The 12,725-nt window shown below is 39.2% G+C and overlaps 1 protein-coding gene across 3 annotated transcripts in view; it reads left to right on the top strand.

Moving 5' to 3' along the window:
• The window catches only part of ARFGEF3 (ARFGEF family member 3), a 176,741-nt gene that overhangs the window by 73,984 nt on the left and 90,032 nt on the right, over positions 1–12,725 (top strand). Inside the window, exons 6-7 of one of the 3 annotated variants that reach the window (XM_070461543.1) lie at positions 6,368–6,499; positions 9,696–9,818. The exons of 1 other annotated variant lie outside the window; for it this stretch is intronic. In XM_070461543.1, coding sequence (XP_070317644.1) covers positions 6,368–6,499; positions 9,696–9,818 — 255 coding nt within the window. The remainder of the gene's footprint in view (positions 1–6,367; positions 6,500–9,695; positions 9,819–12,725) is intronic. One more of the 3 variants, XM_070461544.1, reaches the window with a different exon arrangement.

Below are 12,725 nucleotides of genomic sequence, written 5' to 3'. Positions count from 1 at the left end.
CAACAGTACTGTGAAGCAGGAGCTATTGATTATCCATGTTTTACAGATAAGGCAGCTGGCACAGAGAGAGATCCACTGACTTTCCAAGCCACACAGCTAGGAAGTGATAAGACCAGGAAGCAAGACTGAGCTTTCAGTCTCTACACCCTGTATATACACACACACACACCCCTATATATGGCGTGCACACACACACACACTCACACACACACACCCTATATATGGTCTGGTCATGGAAGAGATCCACCGACTTTCCAAGCCACACAGCTAGGAAGTGATAGGACCAGGAAGCAAGACTGAGCTTTCAGTCTCTACACCCTACACACACACACACACACACACACACACACACACCCCTATATATGGCACACACACACACACACACACACACCCTATATATGGTCTGGTCATGGAAGAGCCACTTACAGGGACCCTGAATGCTTGCCTCATGGAAATTGGTGGTAATCCTCCAAGGGGCTGCCTCTCCCTTCATCCAGACCATTCCTGGGGTGAGCATTCTGCAGACACAGCATTGAGCTTGCCTTTTATCTTTAAAATAGATCTTTTTATGAAGGGAATACTGTGCCTAAGTTCACTACAAACGATGACTGAACATCAGAACAAGAGACAGGCTTCCACAAGGTTGCATAGGTTCCTAAACAAGGCTGCTTATTTTCAGTAGTTCCTTGATTAAATTTTGACTTCTCTTTAGCCTCCCAAAATGAATTCTCTTAAGTATGGGCTACTTACAGTTACATAACATTGGAGGCCCTACTTTTATGTTGGTGGTTTTCCTCAAAGCCTACATATTTGAATCTCCTGGGAAGTATTAGTGAAAATAAGATGCCTAGGATCACCTTAGGAATTCTGAGTGTTTTGATCTTGAAGGGACCTGGGTGTACTGATCCCTGGGAAGGAATGGCACCCCACTCCACTATTCTTGCCTGGAGAATCCCATGGACAGAGAAGCCTGGCAGGCTCCATGGGGTTGCAAAGAGTCAGAAACGACTGAGTGACTAACATTTGCACTTTTTTCACTTTCACTGGCTGATTCTACTGTAGAAGTCAAGTTGAGAATCACTGCTCTGATAGTTACTGTTCTCTCCAACAAGCCGTGATGTAAAACCATATTGAAAGGAGTTGTGAGGCTCTACAACCTTGAGTGTGATCAACTTGGCAGATGCCTGGGAGCTTATTAGAAATGCAGATCCTTGAACCCCAACCCAGACCTCTGAATAAGAATCTGCCTTGTAATAAGATATCCCATGTGATTCATAAGTGTATTAAACTTTGAGAATCACTGCCATAAGTGAATATTGGCATAGTCTCATTAAAATGAGGTCTAAAGATAGTGTCCTGCTAAGAGCTAGGTGAGAGCTGTCATACCTCTCTGCCATGGTGAATCGAGCCACCCCCATGAAGTAGGGACTCCCACCAGCAATAACATCCTCTTAATGGTGGCCACCTTGTAAGTGCAGGATTTTGATTCTTCTAATTTCCCTTGTCTTTCTTCATGTTCTGCTAAACCCTGTCCACATTTTCTCCTTCCCATTTGTCATTGCCTGATATATATCAAGCATATTTCTTAAATGCTTTTAATGATTTAATCTGCCTCTGTTCCTTCTGAGTGTATGTTTTCACCAATAAGGTCCACTGTTAACTTGTAAAAATATGCCTCCTACCCCAATCCATATTTATATAATCTGGCATAAGACAAATATGGAATAGATCTATTTATATGAAAAGCCTAAGAACAACTTATAAATATAAGCTTGTTGAAAAAAAATGTGCACAATGTGAGAGTTGGGAATTAAGTATTATTTGGGGCAGAATGAGGACTGTAGCCTGGGACACAAAATCTCAGATAGCTCTGGGAAATTGCTCTGAGGAGGTGAGGGGAGCGGCTCAGATATATAGGAGTTTGCAGCAAAGGGCAGGTAGTCGGGAACATCAAAAGATTGTTGTTAGTTTAAGGAACCAGATATGTCAAGTTAAGGAATTTAGAGCTCTTCTAGGTATGTGAAGATGCTAGAGTCTAGGCTCACTGAATTCATTCATCTGATAACTGCCTCACCTATCTGGGGCCAGTATCCTGTGTTTCCACATCCTGAGTTTCCTTAGGGCTCACCGTGGGGAGTGACTGCAGTTTGACGGCTGTGAAATGGCAGGTATTCGAGAGAATACCCCAGGGTTCACCAGGTCATCATCCGTGGTGACTGCAGTTGCCAGTCACTGTGACATCCTTGTTCCCTGATGGCAGGAAATATTCCATTTCTCAAGTTTATGGATCAGTAGTTACAGATTGTAGATTGTTAAGTGAATGATGCTTGCATAATTTAAGAAAGGATAGTAGTAGAATTATTTGAAATCATTGTTTACTTCAGATACACCTGATAGGAATAAATATTTTTCTTACTTTGCCTTTGTTGTGTATTTCCTCAAATTGGCAAAATAACTTACAGCCCTTTGTTGTTTCACCATGGAAATGCTTAAGAAATAATTTTTCATCTACAAGAAGAATGAACTACAAAGGAGACTGCCACAAAAATAACGGTATTCTGTAGACATAGTGAGACCCAGTGATTTTGTGGACTCTCACATGCTTTCCACCTGCTAATTTAGCCTTTGAAAAATCTGCATCTCTATTTTTAAAGCAGGACATTTCAGCCTAAAACTGCCACTTAGCTCTTGTAAACTTTCTTGATTGTAGTTGAATTTCTTATAAAAATAAGTCTTTCACTTAAAAAAATCTTTTCTCCTATTGTCACTTTAGATATAGCTAGGGAAACAATTTATAAAAACACCTTAAAAAAATCATTTAAATCACCTGTGGAAATATTGGGGGAAGAATTCACACATTCTTTTTTCTTACTCTGGTCTGCACTGACTACTTACTCAAGAACTTTGCTTACCCTGGAACCTGTCGATCAGGAAATGAAATGTGTACTTAAGTATGAAAAATGATGCTGTTTTCCTAAGGTACTGCTGAAACTATAAAAGGATCATTAAGCGCTGAAAATGTAAATAAGAGGGCAGCCTTCATTTGTGTGTCTAACTTTAACTTGCTTAATTAAATGGCAGTGATGACAGTTTTTCAGAATAGGGTGTTCTGTGATGCAAGAGAAATAAGAAATATGAAATGAATTTAGAATTGGACAGCTATGAAACAGCCAACATGTTTTCTGTTTAATTTCATGAATGATCATTACTAAAACTCCATATGGATACAAAATTCTTTTATTGGATGAAAGCGAGACCCTTATTATTTCTCTTACTATTATGTTCAAGTTAGCAGATGTGTTGAGTGTTCTGATTCAGTTACCTTAATATAGGAAAAATTGTCAGAGTAAAAATCGCCAGGGCCTTAGGGTTAAGGGAAGAGGTGGTGCCATAGCCTGAAGCTCTGTGAAGCTGAATTGAAGATGGTTAATGAGATTATTGTTTCATTGGTAAGATTGGAGCATATTCTCATGCCTGGTAAAGGCTGCTTTGTGGGATTTTTCTACATGAGAAAGCCTCATTTGTAAATATTTATTTGCTGGTTTGAGCTTAGTCATGGAAAACTCCTAATCTTTGATCCTATAGCATGTTATCAAGCTCAAGCTAAGTCTTTCTCAAAGACCTTTTCTTTTTTTTTTTTTCTCTTTAAGATTTTACTTTCAGGAATCCCCTGTTTTCATTCCATCCATCCTCCATCCCTTAATTCCAAAACAGTAGTTAATAATGGTAACTACTGATGGTTGCGCTCCTAGGGCATGTCAGTAAGTAGTATTTCCCACACATCCTCTTTTGATCTTTACCATAACCCAACTATATAAAGAATCCCAAAGAAAGGGAGGTCAGTTTGCTTACCCAGTGACTTTAGGTCAGGAAGACCCTAAGGTGGGTGGGAGAAAGGGGTCTCCGGGCTGAAGTCTGATTTCACCCACTCCACTGTCCACATGCTTTCTTTGTAAGCAGGTCAGCAGCACAGCTCCCTCCACAGCCGTCTGGACTTGTTTTATGTTGATTTGTTCATAAATAGAAAACAGTATTGAAAAAATTTTAGATATTCAAATCCAGGCTTTTATATTTCAAATATGTGCCATTAATCACTATGCTATATTGCCTCCTAGATACCCTCAGTCTTAGAAATGTTAGTGAAATCTTGCCATATTAATGTAGGAACCAACTGAAATTCTTTTTTTTTTTAATTTATTTTTTTTATTAGTTGGAGGCTAATTACTTTACAATATTGTAGTGGGTTTTGTCATACATTGACATGAATCAGCCATGGATTTACATGTGTTCCCCATCCCGATCTCCCCTCCCACCTCCCTCTCCGCCCGATCCCTCTGGGTCTTCCCAGTGCACCAGGTCCGAGCACTTGTCTCATGCACCCAACCTGGGCCGGTGATCTGTTTCACCCTAGATAATATACATGTTTCGATGCTGTTCTCTCGAAACATCCCACCCTCGCCTTCTCCCACAGAGTCCAACTGAAATTCTTGAAATTCTTATCCACTTTACCAAGGCATTTAGAGAATGGCTGTATGGTGGTTTTACATGTGAAGCAGAAGTACTGATGCATTTTACTTTTTTTGTGACCGTAGATTAAAGTGATTATTAGGCATATGCCACTTGTTTGGGTATCTTTACACATTGATACTCAGTTTATTTTTTCTGAGCATTTGATTACCGTCAGAGGATAGGAAGTTTAACACAGTTCCACTTGTTACCCCCAGGGAACTTAAAAAACACTGAAAATCAAGACCTGTTGCCAAAGGTTCTGATATAATGGTTCTAGGTATCACTAAAGAATTTTTTTAATTGGGCTGACTTCTCATTAAATATTCAGTGATTCTAGTTATTCTTTTCTTTTAACTCTACACAATGATAGCATTATTTCTGAGCCATACCTCGAATAAGATGTTTTACAGTTTAGGAGCTGAAGGTCTCCAGATACAATCCAGGAAGATGGACCAGGTCACCTGTGTACTTTTTATCTTGGAAGCATCTTATTTGTCATGTTCCCTTTAGGACTGGGAGGGGTAGCCCCACCTCCTGGCAAAAAAAATCAGCCAAGGGAGCTGGCCCATTGCTTTAAACCAGCTGAGGCTACTGGAGTGAGGAAACCCCATTCTAATGAGCTTCTCCACTTTTCCTTCCAGAAACTCCTTCCTTCCTCATGGGCCAGTCTCTTTGCTGACTCTGGTTTGACTCCTGTGGGGTGTCTGTTCTTTGGTTACTTACTGCCAGAGATGGGCTTTGAGCAAACTAGTCCTTTGCAAGAAATTCAGCACTTTCCTTTAACCTCTGACTTGCACGGCTCTTGAACAACTTATCCAGAGTTAAAACACATGGAGCAATGCAGGGGTCCCCTCTGCTTCATTTTGGGTTGTTTCATGGACAGAGGCTAGTTTGGTAGACCTTCTGTAGATGAAGCAGAAGGCTCTGCCCAAAAAGGTGCAGGAATTGATGGGTTATGGTGTCCTAAGCTATTTTAATATGCCAGCTGAAACCAAGAAGAACATAAAGGAGGAAAAACAAAGTCGTAGTCACTTTTTTGTATAACCCTGGGCACTTTAAGAATTTCCATGTAAGTTGAAATCCAAAAGGAAAACCAGCAACTTTCCCTACCTAAGCATGAGACTAGATTTACTTACATAGCTATTTCTTAATAATAATAAAGCAACTTCAGTTTGCTCTGTTTGTGTGTGTGTATGTGCGTATGCCTGTGTGCTTGCATTTGATGAGGTGCCTCCTGTCACATACCCACCTGTTACTGCTGTTACCATGATGCAATGTAGAGTTTAGACTTACAGTAATAATCAAAATTTCTGTTGATCCTACTGTGATCAGCAAATATTCACATAAGAGACATTTGTGCTTTTTTGTAGCTTACTTAATCTCTGACCCTGTCTATTTCTTAATTACCATAAACTGTCATCTCCATAAAAATTTTCCAATCAGAACATACCAGCTCTGCTCTTGACTAACAGTCAATACCATGCACTGTTTTAACAAAGCTATGCTGCTAACCCCATTCAGATAGGAAAGAGAAGGTAAAAGCACAGTTCAGTAAAGTGAAGGTCATATGCACGTTGTAAAGCTAAGCAAACTTCTACTGTGGCAGCTTCTTTAAATGTATCATCCCTTTGGTGAATGTGTATTGACTATCTGGTACCTTCCACCATGCTGCTTCATGTTTAATAATAGTGATTCCACCGTGGCTGTAACCTAGTACTGTTATTTATCAGTCTACTGACTTGATAATCTAAAATTTGCATTGCTTATGTATGGCTTGCAGACTTGTGTTTCCTTGTTCTTTTTCCTTCTGCTTTGGGGTCTGTTTTGCATCATTAACGATGTGTGTTTTCCCCCTCAGTTGTGTTTCGCATGCCATAAAGCTGGATGTCCACAAATGCATGAAATGATCAAAATGTCCCTTAGGACACTCCTCACTGCCCTGTGTCTTCGCGCCTTCCCTGACAGTCCAGGGCCGGTGGCTTTTCACAAGGTATTTGACTTGCCCTTTGAGCCTCTGGTCGAGGTGCAGAACTGAGGCTTCTGAGGTGTCAGTTCTGCACCACAAAAGCAAAGGGCTTGGGGAGATAGAACTGATATTGGAGATATGAAAAGAAATTGACGTGTCCCTTCCCAGAAACTCAGCCTGATTTTGGACATGGTGTTCTCTGAGCTTCTCTGATTCAATGTGCTCATCTTAGCCCTGTCCTGAGGTAGGGAAAGAAAGACATTCACAAAGTGAAAAATCATTGGCCTTGAATTACAGTGGTCAGGTTTATTATGGAAAACCTAATTCTGCAGACCTTACTGATTTACCAATTTATTATTAATACAACAAGTTTAAGAAACTTTTCTTTAGAGGATGTCAGGATAGCTGATAAAGCATCTCTTTCTGAGTACCTGAAGAAAGTGATATTATCAGTTACATGATCATTTTTAAGTTTAAAAGGACACCCTTTGTCATATTCAGTATTTATATTCACAACATTAGTAGAATGAGCTCCTTAATCTTTTTTCAAAGCAGACTAAACATGCCTACCTTTCCCTATATAAAATGCCTCTTGCAGTAAGTCATGTCCCGTTTTGTATGTGTAATAACAACACCTAAACATTAGAAATGGTGGTAACATTAAAAAGTCATAGAAATATATTTATGAAATTCATCTATTGACAGCACTGTTTGTGTTTCTTCAGATCCAATTCTTCATGCATGCATTCTTTCTTGGGTCTAAAGGGACTGATAGTTTTTTAAAGAAGGCTATAAATGGCTCTCCATATTCAGGAAAATCATGTTTATATTAAGTACGTAGTTCAGCTCTCCATATAGTTAATCTCATTTTTAATGCTTCTAAGCTTAAAATTCCCCCTTAAATTTATAATGTCAGAGCTTAGAGAGCTTAAAGATCAACAGTTATAAAGACTTCTTGGGAGAGAATAAGATTTAAAGAAAACTGTTAGATCTTAAGGTATAAATAATATGAGTATGCCTAATTACACTGTGGAGAATTTGGTTTCATCATAGTGAAATATCACACTCAGATGTATTTTCACAATTTTTAAACTATTTCATCACATGCAAAAGTAAAGGTCTTTCAAGATTAAAACACTTTTTTCTAAGTACATATAAATTCTACTTTCAGGTACATTATAATCCATGATTGAGAAAAAGAGCTTGAAACTAATATACTAATATACTAATAAACTAATATACCCTAAAATGGTAACTTGACAAATATATATTTTGGAACTTGCTCTTATTTTTTAACTTAATCTAAGCCAACTTCCAAATACATTTTTGAGTTTTCACGGCTCATTTGGAATATTAAGCATTCAATAGAAGGTAAATTAAACTGCTAGGAAATATTTACTCTTACCTAGTTAATTTTACAAACAGATTGTTAATAATGAGGCCTAGCAGAAAGGTCTAGCTTAAGCAGTAGCCAACAGCACATTGAGTTTCTCTCCCATCTCAGCTATCAGCCATCAAAGTAAACTTGCCATCCCTGGAGGAGGAAATGGCAACCCACTCCAGTATTCTTGCCTGGAGAATCCCATGGACAGAGGAGCCTGGTAGGCTACAGTCCATGGGGTCGCCAAGAGTTGGACACAACTGAGCAACTTCACTTTCACTTTGGGTGAGAACCCTATTATTTTCATTGTAGACTTGAAGTTACTCCTAGAAAAATAATCGAGGTATATTAAACCCCCCCCCTTTCCTTTCCTTTTTTTAAGCTTTATTTTTGGCTGTGCTGGGTCTTTGTTGCGGCTCAGGCTTCTCTCTAGTTGTGGGGCACAGGCTTCTCCTTGCAGTGGTTTCTCTTGTGGAGCCTGGGCTCTAGGGTGCTCCGGCTTCACTAGTTGCAGGTCCCAGGCTCTAGAGCACAGGCTTAATAGTTTTGGTACACAGGCGTAGCTGCTCTGCGACATGTGGGATCTTCCCAGATCAGGAATTGAACCCGTGTCTCCTGCATTGGCAGGCAGATTCTTTACCACTGAGCCACCAGGGAAGCCCCCCCTGTTTCCTTTTAGGGGGACTAAGTATGCTTGGGAAATGAAAAGGATGACATAGGTTATGGAGAGGAAAAAGTGGGAAAATTTTTAAAGCATGCATTTATTGTCAATGCCCATTCCTAAAGCTTCTAAAAGAATTAGAGGCAATAAAATCTGAAAAGCCGTGCCATTTAACATCGTTAGCATCAAATGAGGGATTTTCTTCTCCCCCCAAATTGGGACTTCTCCACGCTGCAGCCTTCAGGGAGTTGTCTAATGTTCAACTAGACATTCAGACTTGCAAGGCCCTAGTGGATCACAACTGGCTTTATGTTTGCTTAGCAGAATCTAGGACAGGGAACAGAGACAGGGCACCGGCAGGCATTTATCTTTCGCAGGACTCCTTGCTGCAGTCCAGAGGCCAGTCCGTAGCTCTCAAATGTCAGCTTAGGAGCAAACAGATAAGAGCCGTCTCTGTGGGTGCAGGGTCCCCTTGGCTTTGGAGCCCCAGGTTTCAACTGTGTAGGAACCAATATTCTGTAACAGCTCCATGAGCTGAGCTGGCAGAGTTCCCTCAGTGGGTATACGGAATCAGTGACAAGAGCTTCCCAAGGAAACTTCTCACCAGGTTTTTATAGTTTGTTCACAGTTTTCTAAATTCAGATGCAGCTTAGTAATCGGGGGGACATTTTTACTCTAAGTCATACTGCCGAGTAACACAGCTGACGTGTCCCACCTTTATCAGGTTTCCAAAAGAGCACAGAGAGTTAATCCAAAGTCAACCTTGTTCATAGAGGAGAAAGGGGTTCATTAACCCTTTTCCTCAACTCAGGAGTTAATAAATTCTGTTCCTATTTTGCCACGGAGAGAACTTTTCCTAATTTCCAGCCACCTGAGTTTGTTTTGGATAGAACTGTTTGGCATATCTAAAAATTACTCATTTGCATTCTTCTGTGATGCTCAGAATGGTAAGCTTCGAAGAGTGACTGTCTTTAGGGAAAGATTACTTTTCCTCTATGATTAAAAACAAATTCCCAGGGACTTAAAATATTTAATAGCACTCATTGATAACTAGCCCTAAATCAGGCTGACTTTCTGTTTAAGAGGGATTTAACATCCCCTCCGATTACTTCCAGAGCATGTTGGTAATGAACTGGTATCTACAGAGTGTGTATGTTGCTGTCTTCTTTCTTCACCAGGTGTGCATTGAAACATACATATGTAGCTGTCACCAGCGTAGTATAAACACTGCTGTGCGGGCAACTCTCAGTCAAATGCTGAGTGATTTGACTTTACAGTTACGACAAAGGCAGGAGAACACGGTGAGCCTCTCGGATCCCACACGTTCACCCCAGTCTTGCCAGTGACTCTGTCATCGCATGATGAGCGTCCCACATCTTCTGTGTGTTCCCCTCCCCCGCCAGGGCTGCTTCCTACTGAAACATTAGGAAGGGCTGGCTTGGTCCACTTGAACTTTTATTTATATAAATTAAACTCTTTATGTTTTTGCCTGTTTCCCTCCAAAGTTTAAAGAGAGGTTTTTTTTTCCTTGTGGTTTCGGTCATCATGTTAGTCATTATTTTAAAACTCACTTTTCTTTTAAAATCGTGTTCTAAACATCACAGATTGAACAATTTTATATAAAAATATTGTGATGTATTAACAAGCACTGAAGTAAATTCAAAATTAAGAAAAATTACTGGCAGTTAATTACGCACCTTGAGACTCGGGGTACATGTTTCTCTTTGTGAAATAAAAGACTGTGGCAGTGAAGAAGCTGAATTTATCTTCTCTCTGTCATCAGAGCCCACTTGAGCTTTTTGCTCTTAACTTGAGCAGATTGTTTAAAATGAGCATTCCTGGGAAAAAATGTAAATGTAATCGGCTTCTTGTATATATTATCTTCTGGGAATGTTAATGAGGAGATGATTCCTCTTCAAAACTGGTGGTTTTTTTTTTTTTATTCTAAGAAAAAGTCTGTCTCTAATAATTGAGATTAAAATTTTTTAAAATTGCAAAAAGTACTCTGAATAAACACTTGTTATTATTTTAGAATAGGATATCTCCAGCGGCAATCCAGAATATCTCAGAAATTAATTTTATAGAAATGAAGAGTTCATGTTTAACTTCAACTATTTCTAACTTTTAACTTCAGCTATTTTCTAATTTTTAGAAAATTATGGAGTTGAGTGAAACATTAGAGATTATCTGGTCAAATTATTTTATTCCTCAGAAAAACAAGTGGGAAAGATGAAGCCCAGAGAGGTGAAATTGAAATCTAAAATTAATGAGCTTATCAATGAAAGAGCCAGAACAAATGCCCTGGTCTCCTTCCTGAGTCAAGTCCAAGTTACTAACATGTGATCTGGCAGCCAGTGTTTAAAAACATAAAACATTAATATGAAAAAAAAAAAAAAAAGAACTGATTTTTTTTTGTTTGCTGTATCTAAAGCCTAAATTTCTACTAAGAAATTGTTTAAACTTGAGATATTTTTATTACATTAGCTTTCTCTTTGTTAAAAACTATTTTGTTTATACTAGGGTTTTGAATATGATGCTGTAGAAAGAAATTTAGTTTAAAAGAAATTCAAGTCTGTAAGTAGAAAGTATTAAAGGAAAAAAGTATTTTTAATGGAAACAAACCTAAAATGTTGAGAGTCCTTATATTAGTATCCAATCATGTTCCATCCTTGCTAGATGACAATGTGAGGAGAAATACTATAACAATGATGTTTTAAGATGAAGCATTAAAATGACACTTTGTCATCTCAAAGTGATTTCAATTATATTAGTTTATTTAATCATACTTTGACATTTTTAAGGAGGAGAATTTTAGGTTTTAAGTAAAAAGACCGATTTCTAGCTCATCTCGCTCTTCTGTTAGAGTGACAGGTGAGATGACAGGTATAGTTGCAGAGGTCTGATAGAATTGGAAGGCTGTGTGCCTGTATCCTGAGTATGATGTGGCTAATCAGCCTCCTGGTCCTGCTTGTCACTGACCATCTGGACTCACCCCATCCGGGGGCAAGATCCCAAATTAGAGAGAAAATTAGTGTTTCCTGTTCATTTCCTTTGTATTACTCAGTAGGTCCCTGGAGATGTTTTTGTGTCCCAGAAAAACATGATTCTCAGGATGCTAATATTTGAAGTACGTTTGAAGTCTAGTAGAGGGAGACATAAGTTTTACTATCTAAGAATGGTTATTTAAAAAAGCTATTACAGGGGAGTGATCCCTAGGAATGGTGAGGCTGCATGTCCTCCCATGGGACACTAGCATTACTTGGAGAAGATGTGTATGGTGCTTAGCATGACCCATCACTGGAAACACATCACAGGCCATCTCAGAATTAGAAAGACTTAAAGACAGTGGAAAGAAAATAAATCTAGAATGCCAAAAGCTTAGCATGAAGCATATCATCAACTTAATGCCTAGCCCCTCCCCATCCCTATGCCCAGGGCAGATTACTCAGTTTGATTTTGTTTTGTATCCTTAGAAACCCTGAGTTTGCTATCAAGCATTATTACTGAATTATTTCAATGACAAAAGCCATTGTTAAATTATTGTTAAGCATTTTAAAAAGAAAAAATGCTATATGTAAATATCTGGGGAGTAGGAGATAATAGTTCTCCTCTCCATAAAAGTGATTCAGATTGATTTCCTCCAAAAAATGTTCTGGCCTTAATATTTAGCCATGTGATGTGCTGTCGGCATTAACATCTCACTTCCCCAAAATTCTGTGGAAGCTGCTGAGCTTCCAAATTTATGAACAGAGACTAGTAGAAATATGTGCCTGTAACAAGCTTTAAAAAGATCAGCACTGTGGCAATAATTTATATCTGGTAGTTAACTGGCATGAAAATGCCTTCGTATTATCTCCCAGTGCTAAGGTGTAGGGAGACTGAAGGGCCGCCTTCCTGCTCTCAACTCAGTAGTCACTGAATTATCCCTACAATGGGAAGTCAGTCTTACTACTAGTAAATATCTTTTCCTTCCTCTTCTCCCTTCCCTCAAGGTTCTGCCTCTATCCTGATACTCCCAGATCTACCTGGTGGTGACCTGGAGTGGTCTCTCTGGTCAGACAATTGAAAGTTAATACCCTCCCCCCTCAAATAGGAACCTGGTGCTTCTGACCAGCAGCCATCATGGACCTGTACATCAACGTCCAGGAACCTTATCCTCCTTATGACTAAGAATCTGTATTCACTAGGTGCCACTCACAGTGCTGTTT

This window comes from Odocoileus virginianus, chromosome 34 (genome assembly GCF_023699985.2).
Source record: "Odocoileus virginianus isolate 20LAN1187 ecotype Illinois chromosome 34, Ovbor_1.2, whole genome shotgun sequence".
NCBI classification, from domain to species: domain Eukaryota; kingdom Metazoa; phylum Chordata; class Mammalia; order Artiodactyla; family Cervidae; genus Odocoileus; species Odocoileus virginianus.
The sequence above is the reverse complement of the archived record's forward strand: the minus strand, read 5'-3'. Positions and strand labels throughout refer to the sequence as shown.